General features: G+C 44.5%; 1 protein-coding gene and 1 pseudogene across 1 annotated transcript in view; both read left to right on the top strand.

Annotated features, from left to right (window-relative positions):
• Nucleotides 1–772: 772 nt before the first annotated feature.
• Nucleotides 773–1539, top strand: LOC126501142 (40S ribosomal protein S6-like; annotated as a pseudogene).
• A 4089-nt stretch (nucleotides 1540–5628) lies between these two features.
• The window catches only part of Snd1 (staphylococcal nuclease and tudor domain containing 1), a 399970-nt gene continuing 381914 nt past the window's right edge, over nucleotides 5629–23684 (top strand). Inside the window, exon 1 of the mRNA XM_050141445.1 lies at nucleotides 5629–5939. Coding sequence (XP_049997402.1) covers nucleotides 5862–5939 — 78 coding nt within the window. The 5' untranslated portion in view covers nucleotides 5629–5861. The remainder of the gene's footprint in view (nucleotides 5940–23684) is intronic.

Genomic DNA, 23684 nt, shown 5'->3' with positions numbered 1-23684 from the left:
AAATGTGATTTTTCAAGGCAGGGTTTCCCTCTAGCTTTGGAGCCTGTCCTGAAACTCGCTCTCTAGACCAGACCTGCCTCTGCCTCCCGAGTGCTGGGATTAAAGGCATGAGCCACCACCTCTTGGCTATGGGGAGCTATTTTTGATACTGGCCCTGCCTCCTCTTTTTCTTCCGGTGCATGGAGCTGAAGCAGCTCCTCTGCAGCTCTGAGAGATAAGCCAAGAGAGCTCAGGTGCTTTACTGGCATGACTGTGTCTCTGAACATGTACTTCTCACTCCTCGATCTCTGAGGGGAAAAGTATGCTTATCTTGAAGTTAACAGAGCTTGCTATTATTATCTGGTGGAGCCTCTGTAACTGAGTTTGCTAATCACTGGCTTCCATGTTCCAGGGATAGAAAGAAATGCTCAGGTTTCATTCTTGCTTGGCCATCTTTAGTTAGAGACTCCCTACAACAAAGGTGGCACCATTTCTTTAGAAATCTGGATGGCAGGCAGGCTACAGTGAAAACTCAACAGTGCTCAAAGCCAACAGCTGCAGCAGGAGTAAAACTATATAATTGTACAAGACTACAGACCACCAAGGTTGAATGCCATTCAGAGGGATGAAACAAAGGTTGAATTTGCCACCAAGTAGCAGAAAGACTAGCTTCAAAGTTGACCAGCCAAGTTTTGTGACCATGACTCAACTCATATAGACGAGTTTTATACCTCCATGAATCCTTCACGTGATAATTAAGATAAGGCATCGTCCTCTTTTTCGTGGTGCCTCCTAGGCGGTCGGCTGTGCGAAGATGAAGCTGAATATCTCCTTCCCAGCCAGCGGCTGCCAAAAACTCATCGAAGTGGACGATGAACGCAAGCTTCGGACCTTCTATGAGAAGCGCATGGCCACGGAAGTGGCTGCCGATGCCCTGGGTGAAGAGTGGAAGGGTTACGTGGTCCGAATCAGTGGCGGAATGACAAACAAGGTTTTCCCATGAAACAAGGTGTCCTGACCCATGGCAGAGTGCGCCTGCTGTTGAGTAAGGGGCATTCTTGTTATAGACCAAGGAGAACCGGAGAGAGAAAGCGCAAATCTGTCTGAGGTTGCATTGTGGATGCCAATCTGAGTGTTCTCAACTTGGTTATTGTAAAAAAAGGAGAGAAGGATATTCCTGGACTGACAGATACTACTGTGCCTCGTCGGTTGGGACCTAAAAGAGTTAGTAGAATCCGTAAGCTTTTTAATCTTTCTAAAGAAGATGATGTCCGCCAGTACGTTGTCAGAAAGCCTTTAAACAAAGAAGGTAAGAAGCCCAGGACCAAGGCACCCAAGATTCAGCGTCTTGTGACCCCACGTGTTCTGCAACACAAACGCTGGCGTATTGCTCTGAAGAAGCAACGAACAAAGAAAAACAAGGAGGAGGCTGCAGAATATGCTAAACTTTTGGCCAAGAGAATGAAGGAAGCCAAAGAAAAGCGCCAGGAACAGATTGCCAAGAGGCGAAGGCTGTCCTCGCTGAGAGCTTCTTCTAAGTCTGAGTCCAGTCAAAAATAAGTCTGTAAGGGTAACAAATAAATGATCAGACCTTGAAAAAAAAAAAAAAGATAAGGCAACGTATCTTCCTTGGGTTAGTAAAGAATTGCACCACAAGGCTTGCAAAATATTTATATCTCAAAGAATAGGATAAATTGTCTATTTTTGTTTGGTTGGATTTTTAAAATTTATTTATTTATTTATTTATTTATTTATTTATTTATTGAGACAGAGTCTTGCTATGGAACCCTGACTGACCTGGCATTTGCCACGTAGACCAAGTTGGCCTCTAACTTGTATAAATCCTCCTGTTTCAGTTTCCCAGTGCTGGGACTAGAGATGCATGAGCCATCATGCCTGGCTTTCTCTTTCTCTCTGTCTCTCTCTCTCCCTCTCCCTCGCTCCCCGCTCCCCTCCCTGCCTCTCCCTTCCTCTTCCTCTTCAGCCCTCTCCCAAGGTCCCCATGCTCCTAGTTTACTCAGTAGATCTTGTCTTTTTCTACTTCCCTTGTAGATTAGATCTATGTATGTCTCTCTTAGGGTCCTCATTGTTGTCTAGGTTCTCTGGGATTGTGATTTGTAGGCTGGTCGTTCCCTCTCCTTCCTTATTTTTTGCAAAACAGGATTTGAGTTCCACTTCTAATGTTATAAAGTAAAATCTTTGGACTGGTTCCTTAGAAATTTGCTTTAAAGCAGAAAGTGCTATTACATACCTGCAATCCCAGGTCTCAGGAGGCTGAGGCAGGAAAGTTGATAGTTTGGGGCTATTCTGAGACACTTGGGGAGACCCCATCTCACAAACCATTTTAAGAAGAAAAAAGGTGATTTATACCATTATGCAGTTAATTTTTTTAGGCTTTTATTTTATTGTTTACTTGTTTGGTTGTTTTCCTTGTATATATGTCTACCATGTTAAGTTCAGTGTCAATGGAGGCCAGAAGTGGGTATCAGATTCCCTGGAATTGGAGTTATAGACAGTTGTAAGCTGCCATGTGGGTGCTGGGAAATTTAACTCAGGTCCTTTGAGTCAGTGCTCTTAACCTCTGAGCTACCTCTCCAGAACGAACTTTTTTTTTTTTTTTTTCCGAGACAGGGTTTCTCTGTAGCTTATTTATTTATTTATTTATTTAGGTTTTTCGAGACAGGGTTTCTCTGTGGCTTTGGAGCCTGTCCTGGAACTTGCTCTGTAGACCAGGCTGGTCTCGAACTCCCAGAGATCCGCCTGCCTCTGGCTCCCGAGTGCTGGGATAAAAGGCGTGCGCCACCACCGCCCAGCACAAAAGTTTTTTTTAAATGATATATTTTTATTTTATGTGCTTTGGTGTTTTGCCTGCATGTATCTGTGTGCCATTATGCACTTTAATCAGGTATGGGTACACGAGGCATATATAAACCCTTTAAAAACTTACATAAAAGATCCTGGTAACAGACACAACAGCAAGACTAAAATTTTATGACCCAGTTGGGCAGTGTGTGACACAATGGTTACAAGCAATGTGAGCTAAATTAATTAAAATGAAATAACATTAACAATTCACTTCCTCGGTTGCACTTGCAACATCTCCAGTGCTCATTAGCTACAGCCGGCTGGTGGCTACCATGCTGGACAGAGCACAACGAGAACATTTTCATTACTGCGGAAAGTTCTAGACAGTCCGATCTAGACTTTGTGGGGTCTAGATCTAGACTATAAATAAATAAACACTAGAACCATAAAAGAAAGGGGGGAATAAATGTCTGAGAAGTAGTTCGGGGCCAGGTGTGCTGTGCTAAGGAGCTGAATTTTGTTCTGAAGTTGAGGGATTGGCATGACTGGAAAATGCATCACAGTAAGAACAAGGGGCAATGGTGCAGAGGGCTGAATGACATTGAGGGTAGACTGAAGAAAGGAGACAGAAGGCTCACACAGAGTGGTGTTTTTCCCATGGAGGTTGATTGGAGAATTAACATCTTTGTCTGGGTTCTGGATTCTATAAAAGCAAGCAGAGGATGAGGAGGTATGTTTGTCTACTGGAGAAGCAGGCAAATACCTGAGATCAGACTACATGTGGTCGACACTTCTAGTCACATCTTGACTCCATCCCTTAAAATCCTGGCCTAGCATTGCTTAATAAAAAAAATTTAAGCCAGGCAGTGGTGCACCTTTAATCCCAGCACTTGGGAAGCAGAGGCAGGCAGATCTCTGTGAGTTCGAGGCCAGCATGGTCTACAAGAGCTAGTTCCAGGACATGCTCTTAAAAAAAAAAAAGATTTTAGAAAAGGGCTGGAGAGATGGCTCAGAGGTTAAGAGCACTGGCTGCTCTACTAAAAGGTCCTGAGTTCAATTTCCAGCAACCACATGGTGGCTCACAATGATCTGTGATGAGGTTTAGTGCCCTGTTCTTGCCTGTAGGCATATATGAAGATATAACACTGTATACAAAATAAACAAATAAATCTTTTTAAAAAAATTAAAAATTACATTTCTTTATGTATGTGCGTGGTGTGTTTGTGTGTGCACGTGCATGTCACAGTTTGCATGAAGGATCAGAGAACAACTTGCAAGAGTTGCTTTTCTCATTCCACCGTGTAAGTCCTAGGGATTGAACTCAGGTCAACAGGCTTGCATGCAAACACCTGTACCTGTGGAGCCATCTTGAGGTCCCTGTTCACTTTAAAACAGACAAAACATCAATGCCCTCCTTTGAAGAAACAGATTGTATGCACCTTGTAGGCTTGTCCCAAGGACTAAATTACATACTGTAGGGGAAAAGTACGTAGCAGTGTATTTTGTGCATGCTTCTGCGCCATACAATTTGGTTGTTAGTATTGACTTGCATGATCAATGGTTGTGACGAAATAGAAAATTAATACAAGTCAAAAGAGAATTAAGTGGATGAGTATGGAAGAAGAACAGTAATTATGATCAGAAAATGAGATGTTTGGAATTACAGTTTCAACTATAAATTTATACTATTTCAAATATTCTGGAGGGTGGCTAAACTGCTACATAGGTCAAATTCACTAGGGATGAGGATCCGGAGTTAAGAGAACAGGACACTGGCCAAGCCCTCATCAATACTGATAAAGTATATAATCCGGTGGAGTGTACTAGTAAAGACCGCTTTGCGTTTTTGAACAGGGTGCACTCATGATCAGGAACACTAGACTTTAGAGATAAACAAAGATGCTAACCTCAAAACTTGATTCTGATGTGAGGAACCGGTGAATACACAACTTCTTTTAAAAAGTTATAGTGAAGAAGTATCTTTAGCGTAAGGCCAGGTTTCATTATTAAATAATACATACAAAGACCTATGCTCTACAAAGGGGTACTCCAAGAATATAAATTCTCCCTAAACATCCAATTGGATATGACTTTCCTGTCCCACTTCAATATTGTTACCTAAATTGTTGAGGACAGGAGTGAGGTAAGGGGTTTTCTGCCCAGTTCTGGGATGGCACATCCCAAGGCTTTTCCAAGCTCAGCTGGAGCAGCAAGGAAATCAGAAAACGAGGTCATTCTCCGCGTGAACAGGACGCGTCGCTCCGCTATTACTTCCATCAACAAACATTAGCAGAGCTCACTTTACCCCAGTGGTAAAGATCCGCGGCCGCTTTCCGAGTCAAGACCAACATCAGCAGGTTGCCCAATGACTGCGACTTTCCAAAGTCGCCTCTACTCTGCAGAGGGGAAACGCCGGAGCTCCGAGAGCAGCCTGCACGGAGACTCCCAGGCTCCAGGACCGGAGGCCTGGTGCTCAGACCGGGCGTGCAGCTATTTCACGTGCCCGCTCTGCCGCCGGAGGGGCGGGTCGGGGTCGGGGGCGGGGCCAGGCAGGAGGGCGCGACCGGCCCCGCCTTCGGTGCTCCCATGGCTCCCCGCGCCCCACGGCCAGATGCTGACGTGTCCTTTCCTTCCCACTACACCTCCCGACACCACTGTCTCAGACCTCCCCGGAAGTCCCGCCCCGTAGTTCGCCCGTCACCGCAAATCAGCTCTTTCAGCGCTTCCTGGAGCTCCCCACCCTTTTTGGAACCAAGGGGCGGGGCTTCACGAACAGCGTGCCTATTGGCTTGAGGTCCGGCGGGTTCTGGACGCTAATTGGCCGGAGGGCGGTGGCGCTCTGGCACGCTTGCGCGGCGAGTAGAACGTGTGGCGGCGGCGGAGATCGCGTCTCCTCTTTTGCTCTCAGTCCCGCTGCTGCTTTAGTGTGCGCCTGGCGCCTCCATCCAGTCCGCCGTCGGTAGCCTGTCGCCTGCCTGCCTACTCCTCGTCGCGGCAACCTCTCCCCAGCGCCGACACCTATCCTGACACCTCCAGCCCGGCAGGCCGCCCCACTCGCTGCCCTTCCAGCTCCACACATGGCCTCCTCCGCGCAGAGCGGCGGCTCCTCCGGGGGACCCGCGGTCCCCACCGTGCAGCGGGGCATCGTCAAGATGGTGAGAGCGGGGCCCCAGACCCGGACCCCTCTGTCGCCTTGGAGCGGGAGTCAGGCATTGACTCCTTCCCCTTCCGTCAGCCTGCATGGTCTCAGTTCGCCTTTCCTCTGCCCCTTCCTCACTCTCCACCCACTCCGAATCTTCACCTGGCAGAACCCCGCACGAACTTCCCTTGACTTTTGCCTTCTGGTTACCCTGTCATGGGTTCGGTCACAGTGATTCTCGTGGTCGCGGCTTTCGGAGCCCCTGGTTGTTTACCAGAAGCAGATCTGTTACTGATACATTAACGGAGATAGTTCGTGGGTAGTTCTTCCCATCCCCCTCTTTCGGTCCATTTTGACTTATGCCGATCAGTTCGCTGTTTTCCGAGATCCTGACATCTTTTCTTTCCTGGAACCCCAGGAGTGCTTAGCTGTCATGAAGTTTTTCTGTTTCCACTGACTCTCAGTTACTTACACAAAGTTTTCTCAACTTTCTCTCTGGTGTCCAGTTTGTAAGGCCTGAAAGCTCCTGATCTTTGCATACTTTTGCCTTAGGCTGGCAGGGATCTTATGCTAATTAGTATTTCCTCACTTCCTAAGGGTAAGGAGACTTGTTTTAAAGAAGGCCAGTGCCTTGCCTTAAGGGCACATGGCAGTTTGGATTGGAGCCAGTAACCAGATGTTCAGATTCCCTGTGTAGGACTCTAACCTGTACAGATCCTGCCCACTTGCGTACCTTCACTTTCTTCATTATGAATTTTGAATTCTATCACCCTCACTCCCACGCTCATTTTGTAGCACAAATCTGTTTTTTTTATATGATCTGTTTTTTACCCCCCATTGAGCTATGACTTTTCTTGTTTCCTAACAACAGGTTTTCTGATTGAGATGACTGTACTGTTTTAGATTGCTTTTCATATCATAACTCCAATTTTTCCCTCCAGAGTGGAAGATATTTTTTCCTCAAAGAGCCAGTCTTTAAACAATCTGTTTGCTGTCCTGTTGTCTTTCACAGAGTTATTATTTTCTTTAGGGGGACCTGAAAAGGTGGCTCAATGGATAAAAGGGCTTGCTGTGCAAACATGGGGACCTGGGCTCAAATCTTTTAAAATCCACATTCAAGCTGGACATGGCCGTTCCGGTTCCTGTAACCTGTTATCCAGGGAATGAAGTGAAGAGTGAGAGAGGAAGATAGAGATGTTCTCCTATGTTCCAGTAGCCTTACATGGCCTCTGCATGAGCACTCAGGCACATGTTCCCTAACATACACCCAAGTATGTATGCAAACATGTGCCACTCTCAGACCCAAGTACTGGGCAGCTTATGTGTGTAAATTCAATCTCCAGATTCCTAGAATGCTAATGTCTTCATTTCTTAGATAAATCTCAGCTGACAGCTGAGATTTCTTGGGGTATGCAGTATTGCCTTATTGCCTTTTCTATGTTCAGACAGTCAGAATTCATTAGACCTAATGAATAGGGAATTCCCAAGGTCCATGTTTTCTCTCTGAAATTTTGACTCTTGAAAGAATTTTCCTGAAGTGCTTCCTCTTTCATTACCCTTTTCATTCACACTGGTCTTCTCTTCATTACAGGAACAGAGTATCGCTTAGCTGTCCGGCGTGGTTTTGGTGGCCTGCAGTGGATTTTTTAGTTTTCTTACTAAGGCTTGACTTTTTCTTAAAGGCGGCCCTTTTGTAGGAGGGGAGTTGTAGGAAGCTGAACCTATTTTTGCTTCCAACAGTGTTGGCAGCCTCCAGGGTATCTGGATTCTCTGCGGTGATTGTGCCCACTTTATTTCCCCTGTGGATACTATATTATCAGTGGTCACTCACGTCTTCAGCTGGGCTCTCTCTGCATTTCATCTGTATCATCTAGTAAGCAGATTTCTAATCTGAGGCTCAGAGAGGCTCACTTACCCAGGTACCTTTTTTATTAGTAAATAGAGGCAGAGGCGAAACTTGAACCCAGGTCTGCCTGCCACAACACAAGCTAGTATAAACTGTGCTGTGGGGCCTGACTCCAGGACTCTAGGACTCCGGGGTATTACTTTCTAGCATGAAGGGTGGGGCTGGTAATGCATGACCACAAATTATAGGACAGTGGAAGCTGACTGTAATTGAGTTGAGAAAAGATTAGGTGCTGTTGCATGACTTGCTGGTTGCTGCTGTTGTGGTTGTGTGACTTCATTTGGTGTGTATGATTGCTGTGTGCTTAGGAGTATTTGTTGTATGGCATTTAAAATTCAGTGATTTGAGCAGTCTGTACCGGGCATGGGCTGCTGCACACCCTGACCACACTGAAGAGGGTGGGTGGGTGGGTGAGTTACCAGCAGCAGATTTGTGTCCGGTTTAGAGGCCTTGTCTGGGATGAAAAATCAACCAGTGGCAAATTGCTCTCTGAAGCTCTTCTGCTAAGTGAAGTTTTATTTTCTTGGAGAGTAATAGTTTCCAGTGGCACTAGAAACTGCTTTGTAAGAAGTCTGCAAAGGAGGGTGGAGAGCTCTCTTGCAGGAAAGAGAAAGAAACAGGTATTGATAGAAAACTGAGGTGCTGCTTTCTTCTGCCTTTTGGAAGGGTGCAGAAATTGGAACACTGAGTAGTCAAAGGTGTGTTTTTGAGTGAGAGCATTCAGGTCCTGTGCTCTGGGCTGATCTGAGGGTCAGAAATGGCTGATGGTAGAAGTCGTTTTTCAGTGAGGAATAGTTCTCTCTCTCACTAGTATTTAAAAAAAACCAACTGTGATGCCAGTGGCTGTGTGCACTTTCTAGATTGGAGGAAAGATGGTTGGTTCTGGAGTATCCTTATGGAGGAAGTGGGCAATAAGCTGACACAAGCTTTATAGAGCTATCTTGTTACTCATGTTGAGGGAAATATGAACACAGATTTCTGTGTTTTGAGTTGGGATACTAGCAGTGATGCAGGTGGGCAGAATGCAGCTCGAGTAATTACATGTTTCTGTCATATCCGATCTTATTCTTGAACCTGTGAAATCTCCCCGCTCTGAGTCTCTGAATACTATGCTAGACTTTCCTTTAGCTGAGACAGAACGTGTCTGCAGATGTTCCATAGGTGAGGTTTGGTCATCCCCTTAGTGGCTACTTAGAAAAGGCTGTCTTCTCTGGCTTCACTGACCTAGTTACCTTTAGCTCTGAAATTTGGTGTTTGCGCACCTCCTCAGGCAGGCGCACATGACAGCGGTAGAATGAGGCGTGTTCTTCAGTCTTCTGTGCCTGTTGCAAGCAGATGTGTAAGTAGCTTCCTTACTGCATGGTGTGGAAGGCTGGAGGAGTGCGGGACTCCACAACCCTCTCGGAAGGGGAAAGGACCCTTGGTCAGTCTTCAGAGTGAATGACCTTAGCTTGCTGTTTCCATAGCATTCTCGCTGCCCGTTTGTTGTGAAGTGTAAATTTCCTCCCAGGTAGCTTTGTGGACATTTCTTTGAAGTATAGCCTGTAGAAGATTGTTTCTAAAATTGAGTTCATTATACTTAAATATATTTTAGACTTCTGCACTAAGAAGTGTGTTTCTTTTGAGATTTGAGTGGGGGCAGAGTAGCCTGTTGATGTTGACTTGCTTGACTTTTCTGTTTTTAAGACAGAGTCTCCTGTGACCAGGTTGTCTTCAAACTCCTGTGACCTCAGACTTCCCATTCTCCTGCCTCCACCTCAGTGCTGTGATTACCAGCATGCACCACACAGGTGGCTTTTGAGTTGCTTCCTTCTGTATGTGCTTATTTTACGTAGGACAAACAAAAGCATCCCTGTTGCTGAGCTACTTAAGATACCCTTGTTTACCATTCAGAAGTATAGGGTAGCTGGAAAATCTTTTCGAGGAGTCATGTGCACAGAAGTAGAATAAGGATACTTTTCCCTGTAGGTTTGACATTGCCCATTTCCCAGCGGTTATGCATGGGAGTTTTCAATCAAGATCAGTAAAGGAACACAAAGTTATTCTTGTATCTTGAACACTTTCTGAGATTTTTCAGTGAAAATGAAGCATCCCTCTTGCTCTAGTTAGTAGTGCTGCCACGGAACTAAATAAATAGTAATTATATTCCACCCTAACCCCCCCCCCCCCCCCCCCCCCCCCCCCCTCCCCCCCCCCCCCCCCCCCCCCCCCCCCCCCCCCCCCCCCCCGCCCCACCCCCCCCCCGTCTTCCCTTCCCCCCCCCCCCCCCCCCCCCCCACAGGTCTCACTGTGAAGCACTATGTTGATTGGTCAGGCTGTCCTCAAACTTGTGGCAGTCCTTCTGCCTTTACCTCCTGAGAGCTGGGAATGTGGGCAAGTGCCCCTATGCCAGGCTTTGTGATACTTTTTTTTTTTTTTATTGAACATTTAGTTTTTGTTCAAGCTCTATCTGGGCATTGGGTTTTTATCCTATGGCTCATGGAGGAGTCAGACAGTAAAGAAGGGAATAAATAAGCATGTAATGGAGTGTATTCACATGGTGGACTACAACAGGGTGGTTGGGAGCAAGAGAGAGGCGATTCCTTTAAATAGTGTGTTTAGGAAAGAATTCTCTCAGTTGGCGTTTGCACTGAAATCTGTTGGACATAAAGAGCCAACCACAAGGGAAGTGTTTCCAGCAGAGAAATGACAAATGCAGAGCTGTGGGGTTTCCAGTGATGATTGTTCTCCAGTGTTTTTACGGTAGTTCTTCAGTGTCTTTAAGTTCAGTCTCACACACAAATGCTATGGACTGAACATGAGTTATTACATAACGTGTGGTTAAGGATGGTAAAGGAGCAGGCAGTAGGGGTAGTAATTGCTCCTGTATCCTGGTGAGATCAGTAGCTGACAGTACTGAATAAATGCATGGAATGAGAGGCTGAGGTTTGGTTCTTAGGACCAAGAGTTAGGCTGTTTTGACATCCTATGAATTAGTCCACTCTTTCCAAGTCTTCCTGTGATGGAAACGGATGAAAATAAATGCTAAAGCAGGCAGAATTGGGGATTAAATAGCGTTCATATTCTAAGTAGGAGTTAAGTAGTATCTGTCACTGTTGGGTTTTTTTTTTTTTTCTTCAAGACAGGGTTTCCTGGAACTAGCTCTTGTAGACCAGGCTGGCCTCTGCTCCCGAGTGCTGGGATTAAAGGTGAGCACCACCACTGTTGGTGTTTATGCTTCTGTTAGCATTAGTTTTTTTAGGGAGTTGAGTGCTGCTACAAGTTCCTTTCAGTACTATTAACCTGGTAAACTTTAGTTGTGTCAGTGAAGAGTTTAAACTAATGGTCAGGTGGGGTGGGAAACTGGCTGGAGCACATCTGTGCTCGTTAGGCTGGCTGGCTGGGGGCTTTGGTGATCGGTGGACAGTACTTTTTTAATGACTCAATGAAGTTGATTTTTATTTTTTTTTTTTGGAAACATGTGACATAACCCAGGTTGAGCTCAAACTTGTGATTCTTCTTCCTCAGCCTCCCAAGCATTGGGATTGCAGGATTGGGACACTGTGGGCTTCTAGCGACTCAAGTCTTGTGGATATAGTCTTTTAAGTACTACTGGGAATGGATGCATACCCACTTTCTGTTGCTACTTCCTCTCATGGTAGAGTGACATGCTTTTTGTTTTTATGTTTGAATCACTTGTGAGCTTCTAATGCAGATGGAGTGTTGTGGGGTTTCACTTACTTTTAGTGAGACTTAATATGATAAACTAATATGTTTGTCTCACTTAGCTTTAATGGTTCAAAAATGAACAGTAGTTTCAGTTGGCTTTTATTTTTTTAAATTAGGAAGTCAAGCAACTTGTAGTAAACTTAATGAAATTTTGGTTTCATTTTTAGGTGTTGTGTGTTTGAGAGGGTGGGGGAGAGAATGAACAACAGGGGTGTCAGTTCTGTCCTGCCTTGTGGGTCTCAGGGACTGACTCAGGTCAGGAGACTTGGTGACAGGTGCTGAAGTTTGTGATGTGCACGTAAAGGTGATGAGGACTTAGAGCAGCATTTCTTCTCTCACTGAGCTGATAGTGTAGGAAGTGATCTGCTTTGGGTGGTCCTGTGATGTCAGCCTTGCACAATAGACAGGTATTTGGAGAATCTGCCTCAGTTAGTGAAATCCAGTTTATTAATACTGCCCCTGGGAAGCAGAGTGGCAGAGCTCATTGGCCTAGGAGCCAGGAGATCAAAGTTTTGGCCTTCATGCGTTTGTTTTGGTTTTTCATCTGAATTGATGTAGACATTCTACTTTAGACTCAGGTTACCTCCATTCCACAGTGACTCATTGCCTCTAAACCTCTAGTCTCATAGAAGCTGGTATGTTTCTTTTAGGCACACTGAAACAAAGCTGAGAAATCAGACCTTATGGCAGGCTTGACTCTGAATTGGTGCTTATCCCTCAGGAAACTTTCTGTTCCCACTGCTTTTTAATTAAAAACAAACAAAAACACCCCCACCCCTGAGGCAGGGTGTCTCCTGCTACAGTCCTAGCTAACCTGGAACTAGCTTTGTAGACCAAGCTGACCTTGAACACACCGAGCTGCCTGCCTCTGCCTTGCAAGTGCTGGGATTAAAGGGGTGCACCACCACTGCCTGGCTATCCCACTTTTTTTTTTTTTAATTTTTATTTTACAGAAGGTGGATTAGTTGAAATCCAGTTTTGTAGTGTGGCAGATTAAAGAGTATGAATTAGGCTGATCAAATAGTAGTGTGGATGGAAATGGGTAGAGTGAGGAAGGCGCTGGCTTCTTGAGGATCAGCAGGTGTGTACGATTGCTCGCTCTGAGTGGGCTCTCTCTTTCCGCTCTCCACCTACTTCTGAACGCCCGCGTGTTTCCCTGCAGCAGCAGGCCTTGGTTTATAAAGGGAAGGATAAATGGGAAACTCGAGCAAATAGTTAATGGGGGAAGTCTGCTTTTGTCTAGGTCTTTGAGGGACTCCTTGCCTGGAGGCCAGCTGTTATTTTCCTAGACATTTTTTACATATAGGACTTATCTTTATCTATTTTTCTTATTCTTGGAAATGAGCGCAGAGCCGTTGCTGGACAGGCATGCCTACCTTGAGCTCTATTCCCAGCCACCTTCATCTGTGCATTCTTAGTACTTCCTCTCAGGGTTTCTTTTCAGTTTGCGTATTTTTGCTGCATTTATTTATTTATTTATTTATTTATTTATTTATTCATTCATTCATTTGTGTGTTTATTTATTCTCACTGTCTTGTCCATTCTGGCTGGAAACTCATAATCTTGCCTCAGTTTCAGTAAGTGCCACCTTGCTGGACTTGAGTTTTTGTTTTTAAATAGAAGACCCTTTTTAAATCCTTTTAGGAGAAGAAGCTAGAAGAAGAATCCCTACTTTTTTAAAGCAGGTCATTGTGTGGGGTCCACCTTGGAGAAGTACTTAATTAGCATCTGGGGAGGCCTGGGAATTTGTGTCTGGAAAAGCCCCTTCTCTATGATCCTGAGAGGTTCAGTTCGTGATTGGCCTGAGTCTGGCATTTGGGATCCACTGATTGGCTTAACTTCGAAACTCTTATGTAGCTGAAGGGGCAGGACACATGATGGATAAGTGCACTTGTAGGGTTGAGTATGCCAGGATTTTATGAGTGGTTCTCTTCTGGCATTTATTCTGATGGCTTTCAGGACCCTGCATTGCTTTTAATCTATTTCGTATTGGGTTGTCATCAGGGTCCAATTTCAGTGACTGTCAGATGGTGTTCCTGGGTCATCACTGACAGCTGAGAAGTTATTTTATGTGCCTGATTTAGGCCATATGCTCCTTTTAACACTTATCTGCCACTTTCCCTTGTATTTGCATAGATTCCCAAGATCTTCCTATCACTTGGCACCAATATCCTGGCACATTATTGCTACGGAAGTCTTTAGTATCTTTTACAGATACGACAACTTTGAATTCCCACATTCTGTTCTTGGTTTCTGGAAGTTCTTTCTCCTCTCCACTCCTTTCTCCTCTCCTCTCTTCTCCCCACCTCTACTCTGTCTCACTCTCTCCCACCCATTCCAGGCTATACTGAGGAAAAGCTCAAGTTTTTGGATCTTCTTGCCTCTACCACTCCTGGTTTATGTAGTGCTGGGGCTTCATGCACATACTCTGCCACCACCTAGTCCCAGCTCCCTTTCATTTTTCTTTCTTGTGTTGATCCGAGGTGAACATCAGAGTGGGTGACCATATGGAAGGTGTTAGTTGGGTGGCATGGAAACTACACCCTCCCCTCATATCTTACTCTCTGTTTTTCTCCCATCTGGCTGTTTCTGAATTGATTCCCTTTGTTAAAGTTCAGTAATCAAGTAAGCAGAAGAGGTTTTCAAGTTCTTCTAAAAGTTAATAACCCTGGGAAGAGGGTTGTGGGAACTCCAGTGTCTGACAGGTCAGTTAGAAGAGAAACTGAGGCAGAAGAAGCTGTCTGAAGTCAGGTGGAACCACTCTCTTAACTTTTGTAAGTCCAAGTATGCATGCCAGGACTGAATTGCAGGGCAACCCAAAGAGTGTCTGCAAAGCACTGGAGAATTGCTTGTTGTGGAGAGCCCTGCCCACAATTTGGTATCAGAAGTGTTGGTGTGAATACACAAGAAAAAGTTTCTTTCTTCCCCCCTTAGTGTGGAAATAGTGCTAGGTGTGGTATCAGCAACAATCGGGAGAGCCTTTGGCCTGTAGGAGAGTGTCAGGTCTCCTAGCGCTTCCTGGGGTGGGTGCTGGGAACCAAACCTGAGTCCTCTGGAAGAACAGGAAGCACACAATATTACTTTATGTGTGTGAAATTTTACTTATTTATTTTTGATTTTTCAAGACAGGGTTTCTCTGTAGCTTTGGAGCCTGTCCTGGAACTAGCTGTTGTAGTTTAGGCTGACCTAGAACTCACAGAGATTCATTGCCTCTGCCTCCTGGGTGCTTGGATTAAAGGCGAGACAGGGTTTCTCTGTGTAGCTTTGGTGCCTGTCCTGGAACTCACTCTGTAGCCTAGGCTGGCTTTGAACTCAGAAATCCATCCAGCTGTCTCTGCCTCCCGAGTGCTGGGATTAAAGGTGTACACCACCCCCACCTGGCTCAGCCAGTGCTCTTAACTGCTGAGCCATCTCTCCAGTCCCATGAAGCATTCTTAACCATCGAGCTACCTTCCTAAAATTAATTTTTAAATTTAACATGCAAAGTAATGTCTCATGGCATTTTCACATAGTTATCCTCCTCCTCACTCTGTCCACTTCCCCCACCTTACTGCTCCCTCTTCTTCTCCCCTCGTCTCCACTCCTGCTTCATCACAGATACCCCATCACCTTCTCTCCCCACATCTACCTCCCCTAAGAGGATGGATGCTCTCACATAATTTCTAGTTCCATTCACCTCCTCCAGATGTCATGATTTTATTTTATCTTATTTTATTTTTTTATGGCTGAATAAAACTCCACTGTGTATATAATCCACATTTTCCTTAGCTTTTCATCTGTGGATATATAGGTAAGTTGGCTCCATTTCTTAGAATAGTGCAGCAATAAATGTAAATGTACCAATGTTTGTGTGGTGTGTTGGCCTAGAGTCAATGGGCATGTAATCATATCTGGGTCATGAGGTGCTTTGAGAACCTCTGTTTTGATTTCCATGACGGCCGCACAAGTGTCCCACCAGGCGTGAATAAGGGTACTATATTCACCATCATTTCTTGGTTTTTGTTTTCTTTTTTAAAAAAGGATTTATTTTATTTTCATTTATGTGATGTGTGTGTCTGTGCATGTGTGTGCTGGTCACCTGGAGGTCAGAAGATGGTGTCAGGTATCCCTGGAATCACTGCAGTGGGTGCAGGAGTAAGTAAGCACTTAACTACTGAGCCATCTCTCCAGAATCCTTTTTGAGCCGGGGTGTCAGGATCCTTCTGTTTCCACTATCCAAGTGCTGGGATTACAGGCTGCTGCCTCCACACATGGCTGTCAGTGAGATGGAATCTTGAGCAGTTTTAGTTTTCATTTCCCTGATGGCTGAGACTATGGAACACTTTCAAATAATTACTATTTGTATTTCTTCTTTTGAAAAGTGTCTCTGTGTTTATTAGCTTATTCATTGGTTGATTATCTATGTGTGTTTTGGAGGCAGGGTCTGATGTGGCTGGCCCAGACCCAGGTTGTCTTTGAACTCACTTTGTAGCCTCCGTGTCTGGTTTGGTGTTTGCTTTTGTGGTTTTATACATCTTAGACATTAATCCTCAGTCATGCTTAGTTGGCAAGAAACTTCTCCCAGTCTCTGTTTTGTTGGCTGTCTTTTTACTCTGGTGATTGTTTTCTTCTGTTGTGGAGAAGAGTTTTAATTTCATGTAGTCTTACTTATCAGTTTTTGGGATTCTTCCCTGTGCTATTGGAGTCTAAAAAGAAAGAACTTGACTGAATATATTATCAATTACCTAGTAGTTTCAAAGTTTCAGGCCTTAGTCTGAGTGATTTTTGTGCAGATCTAGTCTTCTTCTGCACATGGGCATCTAGTTTTCCTAGCAACATTAATCGAAGAGGTTTTTTTTCTTAGTATGTCTTTGACACTGTTGTAGAAAATTAGATGACTGTGACTGTATGGGTGTATTTCGGTGTCATTGGTCTACATGACTGTCTCGGTGTCAGGACTGCCACTCTGTAGTATAATCTGAGATAGGTATTATGGTGGCACGTCCAGCCCTGGTGTCAGGATTGCTTTGGCTGTTGGAAGTCTTTTGTGTGTGACTTTTAGGATTGCCTTTTCTAATTCTTTGAAGAACATAATTGAATTTGGGTAAGGACTGAGTTAGATCTGTCGTTTTCTGTCAGTTAATACAGCTATTTTCATAATGATCTCCTAGTTCAGGATTATGATAGGTTGTTGTAATTGGAGCGGCGGGGCTGCGTCCCCAGCACCCCGGCAGCCTGGCTAGCTTATGCCCCGAAATAACAACACACAAACTGTATTCATTTAAACACTGCTTGGCCCATTACTATCTAGCCTCTTCTAGGCTAATTCTCACATATTAATTTAGCCCATTTCTAATCAGGTATGTAGCACCCCAAGGTGCGCTTACCAGGAAGATTCTAGCCTACGTTTATCCTGGGTTGGAGCTTCATCGCGAGTCTACCCAGGAGAGCGGAGCATGGCCTCTCTGCTCCAGAGAGCAGAGCTGTCGAGTCTGAGCTCACTTCCTCTTCCTCCCAGCATTCTGTTCTGTTTATTTCACCCACCTATGTTCTAAGCTATGAGGCCAAGCAGTTTGTTTATTACTTAACCAATGAAATCAACAGATTGATATATGACACTCCCACATCAATAGGTGTTTCTTTAGTTTGATTTTTGATCTTAAAGTTTTTACCGTGGAGTTCTTTCACTTAGTACTTTTTTGTCTCCTTTATATCTGGAGACGTTATTTTAGCTGGCAAGGCTTGTCAATGGCAGAGGAGCTGTTTTGCCTCTGATCCCAAGTCCCCAAAAGGCTGTATGAGATTTGGGAGTGGGGCTTATGGAAGCTTCACAAACCCAGCGAAGATACTGGCTTCTGCCTACTTCTGTTTTGGCCTTTGGTCTTCAGCTTGGAAGACTTGTATCCAGACAAATGGTTCTCTCTCTCTCTCTCTCTCTCTCTCTCTCTCTCTCTCTCTCTCTCTCTCTGTCAGGTGTGGTATGTGGTGTATGTCAGGTGGGGGTGGTATTTTGTGACTTGCTTGACTGGCTGATCTAGGATTTTTAATCATTCCTCCCTCCTGTGGCTGGCTGGTAGGAATGGCTTGGCCCTGAGGGTAGCCAAGGTCTTATGCTGTCTTTGAAGGGCAAGCTGAGCCAAATTCTCAGCTGGACAGCCAAATATACAGTGTAGTAAGCAAGAGTCTGAAGAAAAGTGTGGGAAGCAGGACCCTTGGGGGTGGGGAAGGGTGCCGTAATGCCTGTAGTTGAGAAGGAGGGCACAGAGAAAGGCAGCAACTAGGAAGACCCTTGGATATCCTATATTGGGGGAGAACAGGCCTCTAGAGGTGGCCCTGAGGTCCTCATGGCACAAGCCTATTCTTTGGCACTTCTTCCAGAGACCTAAGGAAGGTTGAGAGGTTGGAGAGGGCTCAGTCCCAGGACCTTAAAGGCATTATTTTCTGAGGTCATGCCCACTATTCCTGAAGCATGTGACCATGCTGCCTACTGAAGCCATTCTCGCCCAGCCTTTTCTATCACAGAAGAGCCAGTAGTCTTTGAGCAGCTGCTCATCAGGTGGCCCTTGAAGATGCCCTCATCCACGTGTTCTGTGGACATGGTACTCTGCGTCTAGGCATTGGTGAATGTCTGGTCTGGTGCCAAGCCATGAGAAATGCCTCCTGCCAGCGCGATGATGCTGAGTGGGGTTGTCCTTGCCTTTTTTTCTCCCTTTTTGGAAGCTATTGTGAATGTGACTTATTTTTTCCTGACTTCTTTTTCAGCAAGTTTGTTATTGGGAGAAAAGCTGAGTTTGTAGCTCAGATAATATAGTGTTCATTTAACATGTGGGAAGTTGTGAGTTGAGTCCCCAGAACTACATAAATTGGGTGTGATATCATGCCCCCCTAATACCAGCACTTGGGAAATGCAGATAGGAGGACCAGAAATATAAGATCATCCTTTGACACATTTGAGTTTCAGGCAGGCCTGGGATGTATGAGATCCTGTCTTAAAACAGGTAACAAACAACAAAAACAGTCAAAATAACACCTGTTCCAAACTACTGATGCTTGTATGTTGGTTTTTTTTTTTCTTATATATATTCAGCTACTCTCTGAAAGTGCTTGTTGAATTTAAGAATTTCTAGTGGTGCCATTAGAGTCTTTTAAGTATGATATCTGGTAATTTTTGTATGTTTTATAATATTGAGATAGTAACTTGCCCTATAGATCAGGCTGCCCCAAACTGGTGATCTTCCCTGAGGTTATAGGTGTACACTACCATGCTTGGATTGTTCTTCAGTTTTGGAGGTCACAGAGACATTACAGGTCTGTGAATCTTAAAATTCCAGGGGTTTCTGACATAGTGGTAATTGGCGGAAATGCGACTTGAGTTCAGACATGCCATCTGCTAAACTGCTTTTAGCAAAGATAAAGCCCATTGAAGCATGGAAATGTACTGTGTGTGCAGATGCTCGGAGCTGGTGGCACAGGTGTGGTGGACAGGCTAAGGTACAGCATGTGGCCTTCTCTTCTGGCCTCCTTTTGTCCCATGTGCCCCTTATTCCCAGAAAAACACTTGCCGTAAGTGAAATTGTGATATTTCAGAACACAGTTTCCACTATCGTCTAAAACATTTACTAGTTCCTTTGTTTTAAGGGGGAGCTAAGTAATTCCAATTTATTTGAGGGTTCCTTTTTTCCCCCCAACTTCCAGGGATGAGAAATATGTTCAATCAGCAGAAATCTATTCTGTGCATAGACTGTACCTGACTTTAGAACCACTTTCCATCCCTGTCTACCCAAGACTGCCAGGCTTTGTCCCTGTTGTCCTGATCTGAGTGATGAGGGTAAATGACAGTAACCGTCAACTCAGGAGAACAAGTACAGGAGAGTGTGTAGGGACGGAACTCCAGAGAGCAGCGTGAATGGTGTAGATGGCCTCAGTCCCCCACTGATAGCTCTCTGTGGCTTGATGGGAGGAGGATTTTGTGGCTAGAGTCCTTTGTGGGAGACAAGTAGTCTAGGCTTGACAGCCAGGGCTCTGTGGGATTTTGGCCAAAGCTTTGGGCTGAGTGGTTTTTCTGTCTCATTTGGTTGCTGCTAACTGGAGAGAAGTAGTTTTGCTTGTAGTGGAAAGAGGAACTTGTGAATTTAAATGTCTTTGGCTTTCTTAGAAGTAAAATGCTAGAGAAGTCACGTCTTAGTTGTGGTTGGTTTTAAAACGTCTTTCCAGAGAAGATGGTGTAAGGGACAGACGTCTCGACAGAGGCAAAGGCAGGTAAACTAGTGAGGTACAGGAGGGGACACTCAGGTGAGCCCTCCGGACTCATGTGCGAGACTAAGGATGGCTGGACCTTTGTACTAGAGAAGGAAAGCAAAAGGGACTTCAAAGCTTTCGTTTCCAGTGAAATACACTCATGTGATATTCGTGAAGTGTTCAACCTCATGAATTCTGTCCCAGGAAGTTCTTTGTCTTGTAGTTTTAATATCTGAAACATCATTATTTGGGTAATAACTCAAAACATAATCATTGTATCAAGTAAACTTACCTTTTTAGCTGTTAAGGGACTGTCCCAGGCCTTAATAAGAAAAATAGGACATGCTATTCTTCTATGTTTATTGCATGGTGAGACCAGAACCGATCTGGGTGCTGGGGTCCCACTGGGATCTGCTATTCTGTATGCAGTAATTACTTGTATTAGTGCTCTTGGCAGTTGAGCCCTTTTACAGCCCAGAGGCTGAGGGCTGCTTCTATTACTTAAGAGCTAAGTTACCTTGTTAAACTCCTCTGGTGAGAGCTGTAGAATCTCCTCAGACCTCCCGTGGGTGCTCCTAGGACACAGGTCAGCCTGTGGTTAAGGCCGCCCTGCCCTTGTCTTATTAGTCATAGGCCTCCCAGGTCTGGGTAGAGGAATAAGAATTTTAATTGAATTCTTAGGAGTTCTTTTGAAAAGTGGAACAGCAGCATGTCTGGGGGAAGCCAGGAACAGTTAAATGACGAGGGACTTGTGCTTTTCTTCCTTTCTGACACTGCCTAGGACTCTAAGGGTAAGAAAATTCCTGGTAATGTGCTAGTTCATCAGTAAAAGACTGAAAAGTGTGGTAGGGTTGTGATTTGTATTTTATTTTGAGATCTAATATTGACAATCAGCATTTCAAATAGTGATAGTGCATAATTGTGACTGAGAAATCAAGAGATTCCTGGCATGGCTAACTCAGTAGCTTTTCCCTCTCCTGCCCTGGATTGGGATTTGCTCTTGTCCTTCTCGGGATCTGGGCCCTGGAATTGGGGGAAGTGGGCTGGACATAGGCACCCAGCTGAGAACTCCTAGAGTGGCATTCCTGGTTTTTCTGCCCTTCTCACCACATTGCCCCAAAGTTTCGTTGCTCAACAGGAGTACTTTTTGTGTGGATTTGCAAAGATGATTATGGTTTTTGGAGAATTGCTTCCTGCTTGTGAAGTGATAGTACATAATTTGACAGGAAGTAAATCTTGAACATTGCTACATATGTGTGCTCAGTTCTGAAACACCTTGGACATGTGTACAGAATATATATGAGGAAAAACCTTGATCCATTATTCAAGATGCACAAAGTAGGCTGAAGCTGTGTTCTAGAAAGTACTCTGGAAAGGAAAAATAGCCCCCAAACGCTTTCCCCATCTGCTCTCAGACTTAACCACAGAACCTTTTGTGACTGATGTGTGGGTTATTTTCCACACAGCACCCCTACCCACCCACCCAAGAAGACACCAAGTACATATCTTACTCACTTCTGACATTATTTACCTGGAGATAGTGTCAGGTTCCACAGTAGAAGTCCTTCAGATTCCATTCACAAGTTCTAGGTTGTAACCCATATCTCCCAAACTACTACAAAACTCCCTTTCTTTTTTTTTCTTTCTTGTGTTTCCTTCCTCAAATTTCTTTATTTCTTTATTTCTTTATTTACTTATTTATTTATTTATTTAAGATTCCTGTCTCTTCCCCACCACTGCCTCCCATTTCCCTCCCCCAAAGTTCCCCCTCCCTCGAAAACTCTCTTTCATTAATTTGCTAAGGCATATCACAGAGTCCAGAGAAACATTTACTGGTTTATTAAAGGTGCTTCTACCATGGACACAGAAAGCACATCCTAGTGAGATGGTGTGAGCAGTGTGAGCAGGTGGGGATGAGAGAGCTTCACGCTCTCTCAGGACATGTCAGTCTCTCAGCGCCTCTCTTTGTTCGCTAGCTTGGAAGCTCATCAGATCTTAGTCAATGGGTTTTGGAGCAGATAGATCTGCTGGCACAAGCTTGGAAGTATTGGCTACTAAGGAAACTGAGGCTGGAGGATTACTGAAGCCCGGGAACGGGGAACTGTTGGAGACCAGCTTGGGAAGTATAGTAAGACCTTGTCTCAAATTTCGCCTTTCCCCCATGTGCGTATGTGTGCCTCTAGTGGGTGCCTGACATCCCGGATGTCTAGAATCTTTCTCTGTCATTGCCATCTTTTATTTTGCACAGAATCTCTCACTGAACTTGAAGGTAGTTTTTCAGCTAGAATGGCTAACTAGAGAGTCCTGGTATCTGGATTTGTGAATATGCTATTCCTGACTTTGTTTTTTATCTGTTTCTTTTTAACTATTTTTGCCTGCATGCATGTTTGTGCCTTCAGGTAAGAAGAGATAATCCAGTTCCTTGGGACTGGAATTACAGATATTTGTGAGCTGCCGCGTGGATGCTGGGAATTTAATACAGGTCTAATGAAGAGCAGCCAGTGTTCCTAACTACTGAGCCATCATCACTCCAGGCCTCTATATTTGTCTTTTTGTGTTGGTATTGGGATCTGAACTTTGGTCCTCATGCTTGCACAGTAAACACAATCTACTAACATTTTTAAGGTAGAATCTCATTAGCCCAGGCTAGCCAAGGATAACTTTGAGGCCAAGTGCTGGGATTATAGGTGTGTACAACCACACTTAACCAATCAAACCCAGGGCTTACCAACTGACTTTATGTCTCCAGCTACTTTATGTATGTATTCATTCACTCATAGACTTTAATCATTAGCACCATTCCCTTAGGTTGATGGGTGGGATTGAAAGTTATAATCTTTATTCATTTTGTCTCTCATGGTGCCTGGCCACATTCTGAGGCAAATGGTAAAGTCCTATTCTAAATAAACTCGGAGCTAGAGAGATTGCTCAGTGATTAAGAGCACTGGCTGTTCTTCATTGGGTTCGATTATAAGCCATGAATGAATGCTAACAACTGTGTGTAACTCCTGTTTCCTCTTCTGGTTTCTAAGGGCACCAAGCATGCACGTGGTACACAGACATATATGCAGGCAAAACACTATTATACATCAAAGAATAAATCTTAGAAACAAAACAATAAGAACAATAATACCAACAATGATGTGGGAGTGTCATATCAATCTGTTGATTTCATTGGCTGAGCAATAAAGAAACTGCTTGGCTGGCCCTCATAGGTTAAAACATAGATGGGAGGAGAAAACAGAATAGGATGCTGGGCGGAAGAGGAAGTGAGGTCAGACTCTGTTCTGCTCCCGGAGAGACTCGACATCTCTGCACTCTGGAGCAGAGACACCATGATGGACGGAGGCTAGACTCTTCCCGGTAAGCGCACCTTGGGGTGCTTACACACATCATTAGAAATGGGCTAGTCCAGGTGCGAGAATTAGCCTGTAAGGGCTAGAGTTCAGGGGCCAAGCAGTTCTTAAATGAATACAGTTTGTGTGTTGTTATTTCGGGCATGAGCTAGCCAAGCGGCTGGGGTGTTGGGGACGCAGCCCCGCCGCTCCATATTTCAACACAACAAAATTAGCATTTGCATTGTATTCCATTATATAAAATAGGCTAACTTCTGCCACTTCAGTCTAAGTCTGGAAAGGTGGAGTGAGATTTAAGTTTGCGGAAGAGTGATATAGTTTGATTGATGGTGGCTTAGGCTTGCTTGTTCCTTTTCCTTTGTGTATCTCTATCCACTGTTTTCTGTGCCCATTCACTTAATGCTTCTCATTGAGTTGAAAGAAAAAATAAACACTATTGGCTCTTTTTTTGCTGCAAACTTAGGCATTTAGATGCACATTTATTATCATGGAGTTTGGATACAGGCTTTGGGTTGTAAATCTGAGAGACTCTTGTCTACTAATCAAAAACAAATACAAAATCATGGGGAATATA

This window comes from Alexandromys fortis, unplaced genomic scaffold, assembly GCF_014885135.2.
Source record: "Alexandromys fortis isolate MF-2015 unplaced genomic scaffold, M_Fortis_MF-2015_v1.1 scaffold_44, whole genome shotgun sequence".
Lineage (NCBI taxonomy): Eukaryota > Metazoa > Chordata > Mammalia > Rodentia > Cricetidae > Alexandromys > Alexandromys fortis.
Note: the sequence above shows the minus strand (reverse complement) of the source record. Positions and strands in the feature narration are given on the sequence as shown.